This window comes from Rhineura floridana, chromosome 4, assembly GCF_030035675.1.
Source record: "Rhineura floridana isolate rRhiFlo1 chromosome 4, rRhiFlo1.hap2, whole genome shotgun sequence".
Classification (NCBI taxonomy): Eukaryota; Metazoa; Chordata; class Lepidosauria; order Squamata; family Rhineuridae; genus Rhineura; species Rhineura floridana.
In genome coordinates this window covers 189379279-189400301 of record NC_084483.1, presented here as the reverse complement: position 1 = coordinate 189400301, position 21023 = coordinate 189379279, and the positions used below count along the sequence as shown (strand labels likewise).

Below are 21023 nucleotides of genomic sequence, written 5' to 3'. Positions count from 1 at the left end.
ATATAAGGGTCCCTGTGAGAGAGGTGATCCTGGAAGGGGTCCCTGTGAGAGAGGAGACCCCGGAGATTGGAACAGGGGTCCCTGTGAGAGAGGTGACCCTGGAGACTGGAATAGGGGTCCCTGTGAGAGAGGAGATCCCGGAGATTGGAACCAACGTGGAACAGGAACAAGATTTGGAGTCTATGGACTTTAGAAATAAAATCTATTGTTTGGAACTCAATGTTATCTCTGAAGAAATGAATGAAGATTCTAGAGATAAAGTTATCAATGGCATGGATAATCTTCTGGACTGGAATGATGTGATGGAGCCCAATATAGAGAAAATCTATGGAATTAACTGCAGCCATGTGACAATGGAAAAACTTTTAAGAGATGACCCAGTGTATTTTGAAAAAAAGAACAGAGATATGATTTTACAGCAGTATTTCAGCAACCTATTCAGAATGGATGGCAAGAAAATATTTGGGATAGAGGTAATCCCCATCAGACTCTTACTATATGACTATGGCTTTGACAGCAAGATTATTATGGAATACTGATAATGGAAGATTGGATATTGAAATTACTGGACTTAACAAGACTACTGAAGATGGAAGATGGAAAATGGAACTAATAGAGATAATAGAACAATGGCTACTGAAATTATTGAACCTAACAGATTCTGATGTGATGGATTAATTGAAATGTTTATTTTGACTATGGTTATGACAATAAGATTATCATAATTAGTAATGAGATGGATTAATCGATATGCTTATCTGGAAAAAAAAATTGATAGATATATTTCTTAAAGAATTGAAACCTCTCTTTGACTTTTTGTGGAAAGAATAAAGTAATGTTTATGAGATTTGATGATTAAGTAAGATAACTACTGGAGGAAAGTGATTTTATAATATGACTTAAGAGACAGGATTGTTATATATTATAGACTTATAACTGATTTGATCTTTGACAAATGGGAAGTCAATATTTTACTCTTTATTTTTTATTTTTGTTTTTTTTTCTTTTTCTTTTTTTCTTTTTGTTTAACTATTTTTGATTTTGTTTTTTGTCTTTGAATGTTTTATGATTTTGTCTTGTATGTTTTATGAAAATCTGAATAAAAATTATTGAAAAAAAAAATATAGACAATATCGAGCAAGACAGACCATTGGTCCAGCTCTGTGTAAACAGCTGTGACTCGTCCGGGGTCTAAGGGTGAAGGGCGGGTAATAAATAAAGTTAATAATAAATATTTTTTTTAAAAAAGAGCTTCAAAGATAAGCCTATGACGCATCGCATCACTCTCTCTCTTTCACACACACAGTCCCACGTCTTCTTCAAAAGGCATCTCGAGCTTCATGATGCCTCCTCAGAAGGGCAGCCGCTGCCAGTCAGTGTAGACAATAATGAGCTACATGGACTAATGGCTAGAATCAGTATAAGGCAGCTTCCTATGTTTCTCCTTGTTTCTTTCACAATACGCACAACGCCTCCACAACCCCTAAAGACACCCCACAATAAAAACAACCCCCGCTTGACAAAGAAGTCAACAAAAAATTAAAACCAACTCCTCCTCACACCGGTTAATTCGCTTCCAGTCCTCTGTCAGAACCAGCTTTCAACAAAACCCAACCCTCACCAAACACTCACCAGCCACCCGGAAGTAAAACTCGGGTGTCCTTTCGCTTCCGGTGGCAGAAAGAATCCGGTCACCATAGCAACCGCAGGCGCACCTTTTTCAAGCCATGACTGGTGAGTGGCGGTTAGTACGTGCACTGTCCTTACTGGTGGCCCTAGATGGAGAGGGACTTCTCCTCAAAAATCAATGAACTTCTGAGGAAACCGCCAAAAGGTTTTGTCAGTTTCAAAATAGGTGGACTCCAACCTCTCTGTATATACTCAGGGGCCCCTCTCCGGTCACAATGCCTTAACGCGTCAGTTTTTCCCTCTCTCTCTCTCTGGCTGCTTACACACCATACATTTAAAGCACACACATACACGAATCCTGGTAACTGTATTCTACCCCTCACAGAGCTACAATTCCCAGCACCCTTAACAAACTACATTTCTCACGATTGGGGGGTGGAGAAGAGAAGAGGCGTGCTTTACATGTATAGGACGCACCTAGACAAAATCTCAGATTTATTTGTTTATTTTGCCTCCTTACAACACAGCCCTAGCTATGTGTACTCCGAGGTAAGTCACATTGAATTCAGTGGGGCTTACTCCCAGGTAATCGGGGTTAGGATTGCAGCCTTATTTATTTATTTGGAGTATTTGCACCCCACTCTTTAGCCAAAAAGGCTCCCAAAGTGGCTTACATACCATCAATTAAAATAAGACAGCCCCTGCCTGTAGGCTTCCAATCTTAAAAAAACACAACACACGGGGAAAGGGTCACAGAGTGAAGAGGGAAAAACACACCCAGGCACCAAAGAATAGGTCTTATAATAACCAGTTGTTATAGAAACATTTCGGGGTAGGGGGTGCCTGATGGAGCTGGTCTTTAAGCAAAGTTGATGGAATGATCCCTGCTTCCCATCTCTCTCACTAAGGCAGCCTGATGAAATGGCTACTGCCACGTAACAGTTGAGGGGGAGGAGGCCTGATTAGAAATATGAAGGCCTGGAAAAAATGAGAAAATTAAGAAACCACTGGTTGGTTGGTTTCACTTTGGGGGGGACTCCCCCATTTCCCCCCAATTTTTCTGTGTTTTTTTCTGGGCCTTCACATCTCTAGGCCTGATGACACTGGTCTTTCTATCATCCTTTTCAGACAGTTGTCTCTCAAAATGGCTTGCATCAAGTAACAAAACAAAAACTAAAAAACCAGAGAAAGACCTTGCCAACAGGCTTACAGATAAAATAAAATAGAAAATATGATAAACAAGGAAAGGGAAGTGGAGGGAACAGGTAGAGCAAGGAGTTCGGTTCTTTAAGGTACAAAGAAGTCTTTGTTATCAAGATAAATAGGTGGAGTGTGCTCAGCCGATCTATGGAGTGGGCTGCACTAATTATTTTGTGTGTGCCTGTTTACCATTTTTGGTGCAAAGGGCTTATTCCAAAAACCTTAACGTAAGCCTGGAAAGAGAAGTCAGTCCTTCTACATGTAAAGATAAATTTAATGAAGAAAATGTATGAATTCCTCAGTCCAGAAGATTCACAACTTTGTTCTAGCATCATAAGCAGAGGGGAGGGGGAACCTCAACTTTTTAAAATGTCAGGATATTTAACATTCATATATTGTCATCATAGCTGGAGCTATTCATTCTTTGCCCGTTATTCATTTAGTTTTTTAAATATATTTATAGGCTTGGATTGTTAAACTAATGCTGCTTTTAAAGATCAATAAAAATAGTGTTTTTCTCTCAACAGGTTCTGAAGTTTATAAGATATCATTTATATTTCCGAATCAAGATAAGTACGGTAAAATATTGTCAAATATACTTATGCATCTTAATTTAAGTTATTGTTGAACTATAACAATATAACATCAACAATAAAAGCAGAAGGGCAAAGAATATACCTGTTTATTATTTCTGAACTGTCACTAGAAACTAAAATGATGAAACTGAGGTTATCATACTTTGGACACATAATGAGAAGACGTAATTCACTAGAAAAGACAATAATGCTGGGAAAAACAGAAGGGAGTAGAAAAAGAGGAAGGCCAAACAAGAGATGGATTGAAGGAAGCGTCAGACCTGAACTTGCAAGATCTGAACAGGGTGGTTCATGACAGATGCTCTTGGAGGTCACTGATTCATAGGGTCACCATAAGTCGTAATCGACTTGAAGGCACATAATAACAAAAAAAAAATCATGCATAGGATTAGGATGCATGCGGTAAAGTCAGGTAGCTAGAAACAGTGTCTTACTTTGCACAGATCAGAGTGGGCAATAAAACTGTGGAAGCTGGCAGGCCACTTCCTGTGGCTTGGTGAGCTGTATCTAACCCATGAGTTAGCCAACCCTGCTGTAAACTATGATACAGGGAAGATGTGAAGTTCCTAGAATGTCTAGTAAAATCACTGTCTTTCCTAGGTTGGCATGCACCATGATCTGTCAATTATGCACCCAGGACTTCCCCCACCCCCAATATTGCAATGAGTGGCCCTGGGACAGTACAGGGGGAGCTTGCTAAGGGGATCAGAGTTCCTCTCACCTGTTTGCATTCTGTCAGTCACGTATCTCCATAGTTGGCCACTGATTCACTTTTGGGCCCTCCACCTCCACTTGAAAGTGAGAGCACATATTTGCATATGACAAAGTGTATGCAAATTTTATGGAATTTATGTCTTTGGTGAGTGCAGCAGGGGGCCCACTCCATATACTATGTACTGGGCCCAGAAAATTGTGGTGGCAACCCTTCCTATATGTGCAAGAAGCCCTGGATCAGCAGGCAGGTTCAAAAAAGGTTGAATCTGCCAGTCTTTAAGAATGGGTTAAAATTCAGACACATTGTCAAGGGAAATCTTTGTTGTTGTTGTTGAAGGATTAGATTATGTAATTTAGTAGGAAAAGGCCCAGATTCTCCCAAGCAGATTAGCATGGTGCTCATAGACTGTACAGTCTGAATCAGGAAGAGAATTACCAGATAATCAACTTTTGTGCTCTTTTAGAATAACTGAGCAGGCTACTAAAATAATCAATTCAGCCTGGCGGCCACTCTTCCCTCATTTCCTAAATGATTTCTGAAATCAAGCCGTAGCTTCACTTACTGACAATTAGCAATTCACTTCAAACAAACTTCAATCCAGTCAGGTTTTTTTTAAAATTATGCTAGGGATGGGAAAACCTGTGGCCACGCAGATGTTTTTGGTCTGGAGGGCTACATGTTCCTCATCCCTAAATTAAGGTAAGAAATTGCTTAGAAATATGTGTAGTGCTCCTGTCTGCACTAGATCATTAAAAGGGGATTTTAAGAACTTCTGCACTGGCATTCTAGTATAAAAAAGAAACAAGAGGAGCTACAATAAGCTTCCTTCAGCTGGAGTGAGTACTCTTCTATGTATTTCTGTAGCATTAGGTATTGGGAGGAGGATCTTGCTCAACAGCAGGGAAGTTTTAAAGTTGCTTTTGCCCAAGATCTCTCCTCAACTGTAAACTGTAATCAGGCTCTGTTTGAGGAAAGAATAGAAGTGCTTTTGGAGAGACTATTCAGCCAATGGTGGTGTCTTAAATGTGTTCCCCTATTGTGTGAAATTTCTTGTGTGACATCAAGTGTGATGGTTTTGGTTTCATTACAATTACTGTGGGGTCCACTGAAAGTAGCATAGTATTATCACAGATTCTGAGAGATACTATGATTGTGGTCTGGGAATTGTTAAATTGTTGGAGGGTTGGAGGAAAACTAGCAAAACCTATAAACAGACGTAAGTTTGATTTGAGGAAGAATATGCTGTGAGAGGAAAACCTGAATGCAAGCCAGGAATTAGTGAAATGATAACATGATATGCCACCAAATTCTGAAGGATTATGGAAATGTTTAATTTTTCTGGTTAATATTAATTAAAATAGAATAGTTAGTCTAATGTTTATTGGGTTTTCCCTTCTACTTTTTCTTTTGCTTCATTAGAAGGTGATTGTACAAGAACACCTGATGGAGTTCTTGAGAGGAATGGATATGGAGTTCATACTACTCCAGATGGAATTATTTACCGAGGAAACTGGAAAAATGATAAGGTATCTGCAAATATCATAGCGAATGTAGGGGAAACCAGTTCCTTGAGCCTCAGTTTGTATGAACACAAGTTTAGGGATTCATGTTATTTTAATTTTCCACGGCCACCAATTCACCCAGAATTCATTCAAAACCTCCTAGTTGCTAGTATAGTATGCATATGCATGAGATGGACACAAATACTAGTGACAGGATGAATTTTTAACTAAGATTGTTGGTTTATTAAAGGGAATACTTACATTGGGGTCTTAAAGATGCTTGATAACAGTTTCTGAAGACTCAAGAGACACTGCTTCTGCCGCTAAGTGGCTTTTATCTCAGGCCAAATTCCCTAAACCTCCACCCCAACCAAATACACTCACAACCCAATCCAGCTACAGGGGACAGTCTGCATCTGAAACTCAAAGCTCTTATCGTTGTACTTCTGGCTGCTTGGACAGTTTAGCCAACTATAAAACCTGTTTGTTTGACCTTCCTCTGTAAGACCTTTACACAGGGCAGCCTCTAACTCAGCCATTGGTTCTTTCCTGATCTTCACCAGGCAAATATTAACAACACACTAAGTATTAATATTCTGGTCTTACTGTTTTGCTAGTTTTTATTTCCTCACATCTCCCTCATCAACTCCCTTCTCCTGTTCTATAACTGTCAAATGTCAACTGACCCTTCCTAACTGACAATTAACACCCAACCGACTAGAGTCTCCAGCCAATAAGACACAGTCTGCTGTCACCCAGACCAATAAAAAAATCCTCATCCCTCTCTTTCCCCTCTCAGAATCTGTCACTAAGCTGCTACTGCTAAATAGGCTTGCAACATAGTAACAGTACAAGGCTCCAAACTTTGACAGTCACAGAGGACATAGAATATTTTTTCCTTCAGAACTCAAATAGGCATTTTGAGAGTGGCTGTATACTATAGTCAGCATGGATTTTTTGCATTCCGCAATATTAAATCGAAAATACCCCCCAAGCCATTCTGATGCTTCCCATAAACTCATTTCAAAACAAAACCTTACAAAACGTATGGTCCTGAACTCAGAAACGCTTGCTTAACAACCCTCTAAATTTTCATGGTGATACACAAAACAGAGAGAATCAAGAGTTCAAAGAGTAAAAAGATAGAGAAAAAAACCAGACCCCTTTTGGACTTTTTTCTGTCAGAGTTCTCATAACCTGTTGAAATTAATTAAAAATCAACCATGTTCACAGAGTACCTGTAATCCTATTACTGATCTTGCCCCATACTCTGATCTTCATCTTCTGCAGTTTAAAAGTTTTAAAAAATGCCTGGCTGATTTTTAATTAATTTAAGAAATTTAACATTGAACTCAATGAAAATGTCGGGCATGCTCAGTAAGAACCAACTGTCAGTGTTCTAAAAGCCAGACTCATAGCTGCTTGGCTTGGCTAATTGGGGCCACACCCACACTAGATCTTTATTTCATTTTAGACAGTCATGGCTTCCCCCAAAGAATCCTGGTACGTGTAGTTTGTGAAGGGTGCTGAGAGGACACTCCTATTCCCCTGGCAGAGCTTCAGTGGCCAGAGTGGTTTAACAGTCAGCCGCTCTGATTGAAGCTCTGTGAGGGAAAGAGGGCCTCTCCTAGCAACTCTCAGCACCCTTCACTAACTACACCTCAGGATTCTTTGGGAGAAGCCATGGCTATCTAAAGAGAAATAAAGGTCTGGTGTGGATATGGCCAGGGACAGCTTTGGTTTAAATTTGGTTGGGAGGCTACATGTGCCTGCTGTAGAATAAAAAGGTGAGAGAAACACTGAAAAAGAATGATACTGTTTACAATCTTTTCCTTTTGGAAAGGAAAGGGGCTTCCCCTCTGCCCAGTGCCCATCCATCCAATCTCCTCCCCTCCCCTCTCTGCCCCTCCCCCAGGTAGGTATAACCTATCCTAAGCATAATTGTACAGGAGTAAATCCCATTGAACTCAAAAAGCATGCAAATGATCAAACCTGCCCTCCCTTCCTCCTCATTCCTATCCCCTCCCTCTTGCCCCTTCCTTATTATTTATTTATTATTATTTAATTTATATCCTGCCCTTCCAGCAGGAGCCCTTTCTTCCCCTTCCCCATCCCCTTCCAATCCCCTCCTTCCCCCCCTCCTCCTCCCCCCTCCCCCATGGTCAGTTTTACCTATCCTAGATCTACAACCTGGGAGACCAGGGTTCAAATCCCCACACAGCCATGAAGCTCACTGGGTGACCTTGGGCCAGTCTCAGCCTCACAGGAAGGCAATGGTAAACCACCTCGGAATACCACTTACCATGAAAACCCTATTCATAGGGTCTCCATAAGTCAGAATCTACTTGAAGGCAGTCCATTTCATTTTCAACCATGATTGCACAGGAGTAAATCCCATTGAACTCAATAAGCATTCAAATGATCAAACCTGCCCTCCCCTCCTCCTCCCATCACCTCCCTTTTGCCCCTTCCCCCTCCCCTTCCAATCCCCTCCTTCCCCTCCCCCTCCTCCTGCTTCCCTGTCCCCTCCTTCCTCTTTCCCTCTACTCTCCCCACCCCCTCCCCACCATGGTCAGTTTTACCTATCCTAAGCATGATTGCACAGGAGTAAATCCCACTGAATTTAAAAAGCATGCAAATGATCCACCCTGCCCTCCCCTCCTATCACTCTTTCCCCTCCCTTCACCCCTCCCTTCCCCTCCCCCATCCCCTTCCAATCCTCTCCTTCCCCCTCCTCCTTCTTCCCCTCCTCCTCCCCCATGCTCAGTTTTACCTATCCTTAGCATGATTGCACAGGAGTAATTCCCACTGAACTCAATAACTCAATGCCATCCTGGGCTCCTGCTGGGAGGAAGGGCGGGATATAAATCAAATAAATATAAATAAATAAATAAAAATAAGCATGCAAATGATCAAACCTGCCCTCCCCTCCTCCTCCCTCCCATTTGCCCCTTTCCCTCCCCCTTCCTTCACCCCTCCCCTTCCAATCCCCTCCTTCCCCCTCCCTCTCCTTGTGCTCCTCTCTCCCCCCTTCCTCCTTCCCTCTACTCTCCCCTTCCCCTCCTCCTCCCCCATGGTTAGTTTTACCTATCCTAGTCATGATTGCACAGGAGTAAATCCCACTGAACTCAATAAGCATGCACATGATCAAACCTGCCTTTCTTCTTCTTCCTCTCCTCCCCTCTTTTTTCTTCCTCCTCCCCTGCCCACTCCAAGCCTCCCTCCCCATGGTCAGTTTTACCTATCCTAGCCATGATTGCATGGGCGTAAATCCCACTGAACTCAATAAACATGCAAATGATCGAACCTGCCCTCCTCCTCCCCCTCCTGCCTGCTTCCATCCCCCTCCTCCCCTTCCCATCCCCTATGGTCAGTTTCACCTATCCTAAGCATGATTTCAGGGGAGCAAATCCACTGAACTCAATAAGCATTTCTCAGCAAACTTGCACAGGATCCCATTTCTTACCTCCTGGATTAAAAAGCAGAGAAATTTACTAATAGGCAAAAAAAAAACCTTGTGGTTTAAGAACGTACCTATAGCCAACAGATATTTCTATCAAACTTTAAAAAGCAGGGATATTGGGCAGCTATAGCGAATGCACCAGGGGAGCAGGAGACCTGACTTCTCTGAGATATTGTACTGCTCTACAAATTTGTCAACATGCAAACACAATTTGGGTTGGTCTTCCACAGTCCAATCCACTTCCTGTGTAGCTTGGAAGAATTTGGTAATATGTGCCTCTGAGCATATGGTGAGTGGTGGCAACACCTGCAATCAGCCCAAAGAACAGAAACAAGATGTGCTGTGCTGATCTTGTTTTAGCAGGGAGAAAGCAACAATATTAAAACAGTTTATATAGTTCAGATAGGGGAGGGCAGCTATGAGAGAACTAGAAAAGGTCCTCAAATGCAAAGATGTATCACTGAACACCAAAGTCAGGATCATTCAGACCATGGTATTCCCGATCTCTGTGTATGGATGTGAGAGTTGGACAGTGAAAAAAGCGGATAAGAGAAAAATCAACTCATTTGAAATGTGGTGTTGAAGGAGAGCTTTGTGCATACCATGGACTGAAAAAGACCAATAATTGGGTGTTAGAACAAATTAAACCAGAATTGTCACTAGAAACTAAAATGATGAAACCGAGGTTATCATACTTTGGACACATCATGAGAAGACCTGGTTCACTAGATAAGACAATAATGCTGGGGAAAACAGAAGGGAGTAGAAAAAGGGAAGGCCAAACAAGAGATGGATTGATTCCATAAAGGAAGCCACAGACCTGAACTTACAAGATCTGAACAGAGCGGTTCACGACAGATGCTCTTGGAGGTCATTGATTCATAGGGTCGCCATAAGTCTTAATTGACTTGAAGGCACATAACAACAAGAAGTCATTTTAAATATGTTTGATTTACTTTGCAATTTTAGTGAAGTTTCCTATAGTAAATCATTTTCTTTTGCTTCTGTTTCTGTGAATATGTGAAGTACAGCAACACTTTGCAACACTAAAAAAAACCCTCCAAAAACAATTGTGGGATAATGGCACTGACAGTTCTGCAGAATAGTTTCCAATGGACATGAGGAGCGTCTCAGTTTGCACCAAGATAAAACAGTGGGAGGTGAAATATATTCTAGCAAAATTCTAGGTGTGCTGTATGTTTCTAATTGACCATGCCCACCTTTCCTTAAGTGGAGTAGTTTAAGCATAGCAGGCTGAAAACATGCATCTTGGGCAGGCCAAGTTTGTAATCAGTCTGATTTTACATCAAACTGCAGTTTCAGGTTCAACTGTTAATGCGCCTAAAATAGTAATAGATGATAACCTCCAGTTTGAAACACAAAAGGCTGTCTTCACCATCATATGGCATTGACCAATAAAAAGGCTTTGAAATTAATAAAAATAAATTTGACACATTTCTAGGATGACTAATGAGAGAAATATAATTTTCTGGGTTAGATTCTCTATAGAAACAGTAGTAACACAGAAAAGAGGCAAAGTAAGAACACCAACAAACATACCAAAATGTAATTCTCCATCTTTGGAGATGGCAGGTATTGCCACCACTCACCATACGCTCACAGGCACCAAATTCTTCCAAGCTATACAGAAAGTGGATTGGACTGTGAAAAACCAACCCAAATTGTGTTTGCATTTTGATACATTTGTAGGGCAGTACAATATCTCAGAGAGGAGGCCAGGTCTCCTGCTCCCCTGGTGCATTTACTATAGCTGCCCAATATCCCTGCTTTTTAAAGTTTGATAGAAATATCTGTTGGCTATAGGTACGTTTTTAAACCGCAAGGTTTTTTGCCTGTTAGTGAATATATACAGCATTTCTCCACAGCTCTTTAATTTAAACTCCTTGCCTAAAGAAACTAGGGTCAATACAATTATGTCAAGATGTGTAACATTTGGATTTGGATTGCATTCTTAAATATATGTTAAAGACAAAAGATATTGCTTATTAATGGCATGCTCTGGCTTAGCTGCGTTATCCTTCGAAGTAATACATTAACAGCGCAATCCTATGCACATCTACTGAGCATAAATTCCATTCACTTTGTTGAGCTTTACTCCTAGTTCCACTGAGTTCAATAAGGCTTACTCCCAGGTAAGTATGTATAGGATTGCAGCCCAAGTGGTTGTTTTAATTTTTATGTAGTGATAAGGAGTTACTGTGATCACAGAAGCACTAAGCTCTTGCATGGAATTCCGTTTTGAACTGACAGCTCAGCTTTTGTAAAGCCTACTTTGCTCACTGTTCTTATATTATGTGAGTGTTTTGTAAATGACAGTGAAGAATAAACCCTGGGTTGTATCCAATGCTGGTTTTGCCTTAGCAGAAAGCACTCACACTTGCACACGTTGGGGCATCTGATGTTTTCAGATCCCACCCCCCTACCCCACCTATTGCAGCCCTTTGTGACATACCCTCTTCTGCTCTGGAGGGTCCTCCAACCACCTTCAGGAGCAGCTTTGTGGGGAAGTTTAGTAGCAAGGCAGAGGCCTGGAAAGGATTCTCCTTTATTGTTTGTGGATAAACTATTTATTTGATGCATCATGAATGGCTTTACGTCTTTTAGAGGTTTTCTGGTGTCATCTCCAATCTTAGCCCATGATGTCCTGTTCCCTTTTTTTTTTCTTTTCAATTAATTTTTATTCAAATTTTCAAAACCAAAACAATACAAAAAGAAAAAACACAAATCCATAACTAATACAATAAAAAGAAAAAATATATAAAAAATTGACTTCCGATTTGTCGTAGTTCAGCTATAAGTCCATCAATTTTTTTTCTAGATAAACATGTCAATTAATCCAACTCATCAAGTCTACTAAGTCCAGTAATTTCAAATCGCTCTTCTTCCATTATCCGTATTGGTTCCATCTTCCATCTTTACGCGCACAATAATCTTGCTGTCATAGTCATATAATAAGAGTCTGATAGGAATTTCCTTTTTCACAGATATTTTCTTGCCATCAATTCCGAACGTATCACTGAAGTATTGTTGCAAAGCCGCATCTCTGTTCCTCTTTTTTACATGATACACTAGCACATCTCTTGAAGATTTTTCCATTGACACAAAACAGGGATTAATTCTGTTAGCTTTCTCCATTTCAAGTTCCATCAAATCCTTCCAGTCCAGGAATTTTTTTGAACAGATAATATCTTTATCTCCAATCTCTTCAATTCCTTCAGGGACAGCGCTGAGTTCCAAACCGTAATATTTGTCTCCAGGATCCATCACAGCCAGGAAATCCAAATCTTTTTCCATGTCCATATTTAATCCAATCTCCATAGTTTGAACCTTGCCTTTAATTTCTCTTTCATCCTTTTTTGGTTTTCCAGATCTATCTTTATTCTCCTTTCTCATAGAATCCTGAATTTCTTTCAGCTCCTGTCTCATTTCGTCAAATTCAATTCTCAACGCTTGACTATTATTTCTCAGTTCTTGTTTTATTGAGTTAATCCCATTCATTATTTTCTGAAACATGTCTAAAGATAAAGTCCCTTCTTGTACATCCATGATCTTCTTAATTGTCATTCTTAAAGCCAAAGGAACAAAACTCCTTCAATTTTCAATGTCCCAAGCAAAGAGCAGTTTATTTCTTTATCCAGTTACAAAGGAGTCAATCTTTCAAACCAACTGGCGTCACACTCTAGACAGCCCTTATCTCTTATATGCCCAGAAGTGCAAAAACAGCTTTAGTTCACAGCGTCCAAATAACTAGTAGCAGAAAGAATGAGCAGATTTGTCAAAAAAAAAGTAGATCAGAAAAAATAGTCCCAGATATATTACACGAAAGTCTTATAAATCAAAAAGAAAACCCTCATCCGTTGTAATCTTTATAATGCTATTTTCCATGTCAGCTTTTTGCAATAAAAAAGATAGGCTATTTTTATTTTCTTCCCCCTTAGTTCCGTGAGTAAAAGAGAAGGAAAGTTTTGACTCACCCAGGTTTTCTTAATTGCTGGTTCTTTGACAAATCTCTTTAGCTGTATAGATAAGAAAGTAATAAGCGTAGACAGGAGAATGCTTGCCTGTTAGACCGTTTTTCTTTAAAAAAAAAGCGGGTCACTTATTCAGCTGAGCTAGCTAGAAATCCTCGCTCCGTCCGAGCTGCTGGAAGACCTTCTTTCACAGACAATTCTGACGAATTCCAGTCTCCAACAATCACAACAAAGCTGTGTGGGAAATCTCACGTTTCTTCCTTATCCAGAAGAAATTATCCCCAGTCAAAAAAAGACCCTTCTGACTGGATTTAAAACTGAAAAAGTTTCATCCAAGACGGGAGCCCGTCTCAGAGGCTGCACAGGCGGAGGGATCCTCCTGGGAAGTCGATGATGTCCTGTTTCAATACAGGGCATTCTGTTTACCTCAAAGCACAAGCTCCAATAAGGAACAAGGGGTGGGATCTCATGGTGTGTCCCAGTTTTACGCATACTCACACATCCAGAAGCGCTGAGAAGCCAAAGATGAACAAGGGGTGCATGTTCCAGTATAAGAACATAAAAGCAGCCTGCTGGATCAGGCTAAAGGTCCATCTAGTCAAGCATCCTGTTCTCACAGTGGCCGATCCAATGTTGATGGGAAGCCACAAGCAGGACCTGAGCACAGCAGCACTCTTCCAATATGCTAGCCTTCCCCACCATGAGATAAAAGTATAGTTCCAAAGTTCTTTGAGAGATGCCATGATATTTAAACCAATGTAAATGTTTTCCAAAGATATAACAGGGTGAAAAAATGTGGAATGGACAAACATCAGTTTGGAGAGGATGAACCCATTCATGCAAATGGACTTAGGCACATCCAGCTGTGCATAGATTGGGCTGTTTTTTTGCAGCTCAGTCTTACACATTATTACTTGGAAGGAGGCCTCACTGTGTCCAGTTTAACTTGTTTTCAATGTAGTATGCATAGGATTGCAGCCTTAAAAGACATTAAATTGAGGGAAAGTTAAAAAATGGAATAACTATTTTAGGAGTGGATACTAATCTGACAACTCCACTTCTTGTTAAATTAGATGAATGGTTTAGGAAGGCTGGAACATCCTTCAGGTGCAGTTTATGAAGGTGAGTTCAAGAACAACATGTTGCATGGAATAGGAACCTACATATTTCCCAATGGAGCCAAGTACTGTGGACAGTTCAACGAAAACAAGTAAGTTGAAAGGGCGATAACCACAAGTTTGATGGCTTGATGTGGAGTATATTCATCCTTAATTCATAGCGTGGCTTTGTTCAAAAAGCGAACGTTAGTTTGCTTCTTACTACCCCTGCAGTTTAGTGTGGTCTCTCTCCAAATATGTATTTTGAGGTTGCTTCTTGACATTGTCATACTCTTATGATAATGGTGCTTTTAAACATGACTGACACCTGTGACACATACCTGTAAATCATCAATTGATCTCGATGCTTGATCCCAAGACTATGGTTAGAAAGGCACATGATTAAGCAGCCTTGCTGAAACTAGCAATATATGGTTACAGTGACATTTCTATGAGGGAAGAAATAATATAAATGTAAAAAATACACATTAATTAACAGAATCAGATTGGTGGGATAGTTTCCGTTACACAAAACTAGCCATTCCAAAACATCTTACAGGTATCTCTCTACTTCCTGTTTCTCTGCCTAATTTGGTATTGCCACCACTGGGAAACTGACATCTCAAAGTGCCATTAGATTACACATCATAAACCATAGTACAATGATTACAGCTTTCATTTTTATGTGCTGCTTTTGATTTTTTCCAGGCTAGAAGGGAAGGGAGAATTTACAGACACACAAGGCCTGGAATGGGATGGCACATTTCATTATACAGCAGCACCAGGGCTGAAGCTAAAGCTGGAAATGTAGGACATTTTGTTCTGGAAGAAAGGCTTGTCTAATGGAGTTTTTACCTTGCCCAGGCTATTTCACAGCAAATAATTTCTTAGTTTATTGATGAGAATATTGTTGTTTGTTAAAATAAAGATATCTGCTTATAAGTAAGCATTGAACTTGATTTTTGTTTTATGTAAGCTTCAGAATGTTGCCTAGCTTGATTTCCCCCCTCACTTAACTGTAACTGCAAGTGTTACAATAATAATTAAAAGTTTTATAAAAAGAAACTTGTAAACAACGTCCTCTGTTCCAATATTGAAATTATGAAGTGATCAAGATTATTAGGGTTAACTCTGAAAGAGAGAGAGAGAAAGCACGGAAACCAACATAGAATGCAATTGAATCAATAAATTATATGTTTACAGTTTGTGGAGCTTATATTTATGTATTTAATGAACAGGAGCTCAACTTCAGTGAAAGACTGTTTATTTAGAACAATATTCCCAATGTCTGATGCATTAGCTTCTTCATAAAATATATTCCAGACTTTGCTACCCATTGAGTCTCTGCTAAAGGTTCATTAGTATGCCTTTTACCAGCAAGATCTGCCTTGGTAGCCATTAACAAATATATAATGTGTTTGCTATTGCAACTGGAGCTGGGAGTTTCTTAAAACAACTCAATAAAATTACTAATGGAACTTCAGAGAGTTCCAGTGTCCTTAATTATACTCAGAGTAAGCTTTCAAAAAGTATTTCTTCATCATTTCACTGTAAGTAGAATTGATTCTGCCCCAGCTGCAGATTTTCCACAATTTATCACCTGCTAGTCACTTTCAACTCCAGATGGTTTTATTTCAGAAAAGATGCTAGACTATCGGTGTTAAATGAAACAAAGGAATTACAATCTCTCTTTTCTAGATAGCTCCACTTTGGAAACTTACCTTCTGGCAGGATGTCTTGGAACCACCAAATGCCTCTGTTCCACCTTTCTCAAAAGTCCCCTTGTCTGCCAGGGGGAAATAAGAGATGCAAAGTGAAGGGAGAAAGACACCTTCTTTGGTTTGGTGAAAAATTATGCAGCTCCCACCTACCCCTGCCAGGCATCTGGTGGCTGTTGGAATTTAGCCTCCAACCATTTGAGTTTGACAGCCTGTGCCTGGCCTCACTATCGGATGGAACTGTCCTTGATTTTGACTGAAAGGGTTGATCTAAGTTGGGGTCATATCCTTGACCCCCTGCATAAAATGTTGGTGCAGGATGGATTCTCCATTTTGCAGCTGGCTCCCTATAAAAAAAATTACAAGAGCAATGCTTTAAGCTTCATTAAGCTCAAAGTTTTCTATTGTTCCTAAAAAAGTCAGCATCCCAAAGAAACTTCACCTTTGTTTTAAGAGGTCATCTTCATATTACATTCATAGCTGTGTTAACCAACAGGGACGCAAGGATGTGACCTGAGGACTGCATAATTAGAGAACTTTAGATTAGCTATGCTTGGATTTGAAGTTACTGATTAGCATGAGATAGACCTACTTCCGAAAACGAAAACGCCAGGCTCCTCCAGCTGCTGTCTTTTGATGGTCATTGTTCCCGATTCCGAAGGTACTGAAACTGCAAGAGCTTTAGCACAGCTGGGGGGTAAGTTAAAAATGTATTGTACTGCCATTTTATAGAGCTTATTTAAGTATGCTTTAATATTAACATAAAGTTAAGGGTGAACATCCTCTTGGTAATGAAATAGCACTAAACTTCGATGCAGCATGATATTCTCTAAGAGCGAGAGATCCATTTTAATGCATTAGGAAGCCGTTAAGACTGCAGTCACATACACATTTACCAGGAAGTAAATCCCATTGAACTTAGTGGGGCTTACTTCTGAGTAGATATGCATAGGATTGCACTGTATCTGTGTTTTGTCTATACTTTGTGATATTTATAGCCATTTTATTTATTGTTTTGTTACAAAGTATAATAAATGTAGGTACTGGAGAAAAGAAATCCATAAAGACTCCCTATTTGATATTTAAAAAACAAAAAACGTTCTGCAAAATCAACTAGAATTATTCAGAGGTGCAATATAATTGGTGTTTTCTCTCACTAAACCAGAAGGAAGCCTCTTGTAGGTTTCCCCAAAAAGAGTAAATTTGTTTGTTAAAATCTTATATACACAGGAATTTAGGCAAGTCTGGAAGAAATAAAATATCTCCCTTTGTTATTTGAACATTTAGCAATGTATACAAAAATACACACACACACACACACATGTTTAGGTTGGAGTTTTATACTCGGGAGTAAGTCACATTTAACTCAATGGGACTTACTTTTGAGTAGACATGTATAGGATTGCACCATTCATGCCTCTGAATAATAATTCCACAGTCGTCTTCTTTTTTTTTTCTTCTTTTTTTTTTCTTTATTTGGTCAGCATGCTGAAGATGCAACTCAGCCAAAGTCAAGCATTTCTCTCATTGATTTAAATGGAAGAGAGAGTGCAGATGCTTAATGCTCCAATCGAAATTAATGGGCTCTTTTAAACATATAATATACATTGCTTCTAGATGATCTTTCATCCAAATTTAAATCAGGTACGCATGTGTTCAGTCACAGGAAGCACAGGAAGATTCCTTTAGAGTGGGTCAGACCACTAGCCTATCTAGCTCAATATCTGTACCAGGGGTGGGGAACTTATGGCCCTCCAGATATTGTTGAGATGCAGTTCCATCAGCCCTAGCCAGAACAGCAATGTGGTCCAACAACGTCTGGAGGTTCACAGGTTCCCTGTCTCTATTTTACATTGACTGGCGGAGGATCTTCAGGATAGCAGTCAGGGGTCTTTCCCAACCTTTCCTGGAGATGCTGGGATCTGAACCTGAGCCTTTTCCATACAAAATGGAAATGGACTGCCTTCAAGTCAATTCTAATTTATTGCGACCCTATGAATAGGGTTTTCATGGTAAGCAGTATTCAGAGGGGGTTTACTGTTGCCTCCCTCTGAGGCTGAGAGGCAGAGACTGGCCCAAGGTCACCCAGTGAGCTTCATGGTTGTGTAGGGATTCGAACCCTGGTCTCCCAGGTTGTAATCCAACATTAACCACTACGCCACACTGGCTCTTTACATGCAAAGTACCTGCTTTACCACTGAGCTATGGTCCTTTCCTATGCTGAAGCTTTAGGTTTTCCCTATCTGCTGGGTCCCAAAATACAGTAAGTGGGTCTTGCAATTATTTACTTTGGCTGGATTATGCCCTAAGAACAGAATCTACCCCTTAAATTCCGAATGCGTGCTTTAATAGATTTTTGATGGTAATGATATAAGCAAGGGCCATAGAAATCAACACAGTTTCTTCCAACTAGATGTGTCAGAGGCTGCTGCAGTTACTTACTCCTTTTCTTTGGAGTTAATTAACCCCTCCTCCTGCCATTTCTCTACATTTTGTAAGGCATTGACAAGGGTTCATTACATGCATTATATTCAATATGTATTTAGCCCCCATGCAACCACAAAAGTTTATAGTGTGGCTTAAGTGACTTCGCTAAATAGTCACCTTTATAGTTATAAGAGAAGCCTTTAAGCGGCATAGACCATTCTGTGGAAAGTAGTGACTCAGGCCCTTTAACCTTTTCAGGAAGGTTTTCAGGGAGGATACGGGGGACAGCTAAAGAAGATTTTGTAATTTTTTGCTGTCCCTTTAATAGAATAGAGTCTACCATCGGAGATTTAGATATACAGGCATTTTGCTCCAAGTGGGATCCAGGCGTCAAGTCAGTAGTCTCCTGAGAAGGGTTATCAATCGGAAGTTCAGAAAAACCTAAATTAGTTAAGTTTTGGCTTTCTGCCAGTGCTATTTCGGCGGCCAAATCCACCTCCAAAAGGTCTCTCTTTGAGCTATGTGAATAAGCCTTAAGAGGAAGGAACCAGTCCAAAGGGGTAGTTGCAGCTTGCCAGCTGTCCCTTTCGGTATGCTGCTGTGATATAGTTGTAAAAAAGTTCGTTATTTTTAGCTGCCCCTTTGGCTCTTTAAGTGGATTTTTAGCTTGCCAAGATGATGGCGATTCCAACTGGAACACTCCCCGTCTCCTCTTTTTCTTTCCCTTTTCAGGCAAGCTCTCTAAGGGAGGAGGGAATTCGAGGGCTTTCCTCTCCTTCCTTGTTAGCACCATTGTCTAACTTAAAAGCATTCAGGGACAATTACAGCAAGTCTCTTAGCTATCAGACTAACTGATAGTTTCCAGGGTTTCCAAGGACGCTGGCTAAAATTGGCACTTAGCCACTGGAAAATTCTCCGGTCAGTAAGCTGAAAGCTAGTGAGCTTAGTATAACATTTGTTTGTCTCAAAATCACTCGTCTTAAAATATGAGGATAAAATCAATTAATCATAAGGTAAATAAAAGCCAAGGACGCGAGCAGAAGCTCACCCTGCGTCGTCCACCGGAACCGGAAATTCTAAGTGACTTTGCAGTTTTAGGGCCACAATGAACATCTTTCAACCTATAGTTAAAATCCATAGGATGTACCATGACAGCCTGAAGAGGGATCTTTTTTTTTTCTGGAAGTTTATCCGCAGTGGATTCTCATGTCACCTGAGGCAACAGGTCATTGAAAGAGATGCTGATATTCTTCTGGAGCTTGTGCTTGTTTACTGCTCTTGGCAGTCCCCCTTCCCCATCTTTAATTTAAATATACCTCTTTAAAGTTAAAACTCCTTGTTTCATGTCCTACCTTAGCTGGAAATGCCATACAATTGCTCTCTCTCTTTTTGTTATCCTATCGCCAGTGCAGCCTATGCACGCCAAGGGCTCAAAAGCCTCCTTGTTTCTGCTGCCTGCTTCAGGCTGCCAGAACTGTTGGTGATTACTTTTAAAGCCCTATATGGCTTTAGTCCACGATACCTGAGGGGTTGCCTCCTCCCATACCACCCTGCCCTGCTCCCTAAGAACAGAAGGAGAGACCCTTCTCTGTGTTGCATCTAGTGTGGAAGCACAGCTGGCTGGTGGGACAAGAGTGAAGGCCTTCTCTGTGGCTGCACCAATATTGAGGAACACCTTGCCCTCGTGAAGTCCCCTCTCTAACTGTCTTTTTGCCTGCTCCGTATGTCCTATGTTGCATAAGGCAGGGATGGGGAACCCCTGGCCCTCCAGATGTTGCTGAACAACATCTCCCATCATCCCTGACCATTGGCCATGATGGCTGGGGCTGATGGGAGTTGGGAGTCCAACAACATCTGGAGAGAGAGAGAGAGCCATATGTGATGTAAAAGTTATATCTGATTTGATTTGCAGTCTCTACCTTAGTTGTAGTTTTAATGTTCTTTATGTAATTTTGATGTTGTATTTTTACTGGAATATTGTGATGTGATTTTAAATTGCTGTAAGCTACCTCGAGTAGTGCCTAAGCAATAGAAGGGCAGGATACAAATTTCTCTCTCTAAATAAACAGGGAGGAGCTTTCAAGCACCTGGCAGGCCACAGTGTATGACTGGTGCGGGCTGTGTTTGACCCAGTGGGTCACAAGCCATGTAGTCCTGTTTTAAATAATTGAAAACTGACAGTGTTTTCCCCCTTAAGCATCTTTTCTCTAGGCTAAAGATACTAATTTCCTTCAGCCTTCCCTCAAATGACTTCTAGAAGCTCACAATTTGTGCTATTTATTTACTTACTGTATGTTTATCTCACTTTTCAGACAATTATTGTCTCCCAAAGTGGCTTACACTAAGAGAGAGAGTGAGAGAGGCCCTTGCATCAAGCTTACAAAATGAGAAAGATAAGGCATACAAAGGAAGAAGAGTGGAAGGAGAAAATTAGATCCTTGTAAGCCTCCTCTGGATCCTTCGTACTTTTTAACTGTGTGTTTGAAGCAGCATAAGCTGAAGTCTGACGTGCCATGTCATCCTCTGTGAATTTTTCCTACCTCCCTATGGTTTATAGTTTGTCAGCTTTCTTGAGTGTTGGTGCTCCAAATGAATTGCAGTAATTCAAAACCAGTCCCTCCAGTGTTATGCAGACTTATTTCCCATATTTGTTTACCGTGCTGCTCCAAATGCAACTTAAAACA

At 40.4% G+C, this 21023-nt stretch overlaps 3 protein-coding genes across 18 annotated transcripts in view; 2 read left to right on the top strand and 1 right to left on the bottom strand.

Moving 5' to 3' along the window:
* The window catches only part of DHX57 (DExH-box helicase 57), a 65961-nt gene extending 49893 nt beyond the window's left edge, over positions 1–16068 (bottom strand). Inside the window, exon 1 of one of the 4 annotated variants that reach the window (XM_061625580.1) lies at positions 15916–16068. The gene's annotated coding sequence lies outside the window, so the exon portion shown is untranslated. Of the gene's footprint in view, positions 1–1560; positions 1733–15915 lie in introns of those variants that run through there. The other 3 variants (XM_061625578.1, XM_061625579.1, XM_061625581.1) reach the window with 3 other exon arrangements.
* MORN2 (MORN repeat containing 2) lies at positions 1658–15385 on the top strand. 2 transcript variants are annotated; one of them, XM_061625606.1, is made up of 5 exons: positions 1658–1734; positions 3357–3407; positions 5560–5666; positions 14171–14307; positions 14903–15385. In XM_061625606.1, exons 1-5 carry the CDS (start codon positions 1728–1730, stop codon positions 15003–15005), a joined length of 405 nt encoding a protein of 134 aa, XP_061481590.1. In that variant the 5' UTR covers positions 1658–1727; the 3' UTR covers positions 15006–15385. The 2 variants fall into 2 exon arrangements, with proteins under 2 accessions (XP_061481590.1, XP_061481589.1); XM_061625605.1 differs by lacking the exon at positions 1658–1734 and adding an exon at positions 1746–1834.
* A 331-nt stretch (positions 16069–16399) lies between the features above and the next one.
* Positions 16400–21023, top strand: part of ARHGEF33 (Rho guanine nucleotide exchange factor 33) — a 74917-nt gene continuing 70293 nt past the window's right edge. For 2 of the 12 annotated variants that reach the window (XM_061625583.1, XM_061625582.1), the window contains exon 1: positions 16400–16609. In XM_061625583.1, the coding sequence (XP_061481567.1) occupies positions 16549–16609 (61 nt within the window). In that variant the 5' untranslated portion in view covers positions 16400–16548. Of the gene's footprint in view, positions 16610–18675; positions 19258–19277; positions 19565–20651; positions 20780–21023 lie in introns of those variants that run through there. The other 10 variants (XM_061625585.1, XM_061625587.1, XM_061625584.1 and 7 more) reach the window with 10 other exon arrangements.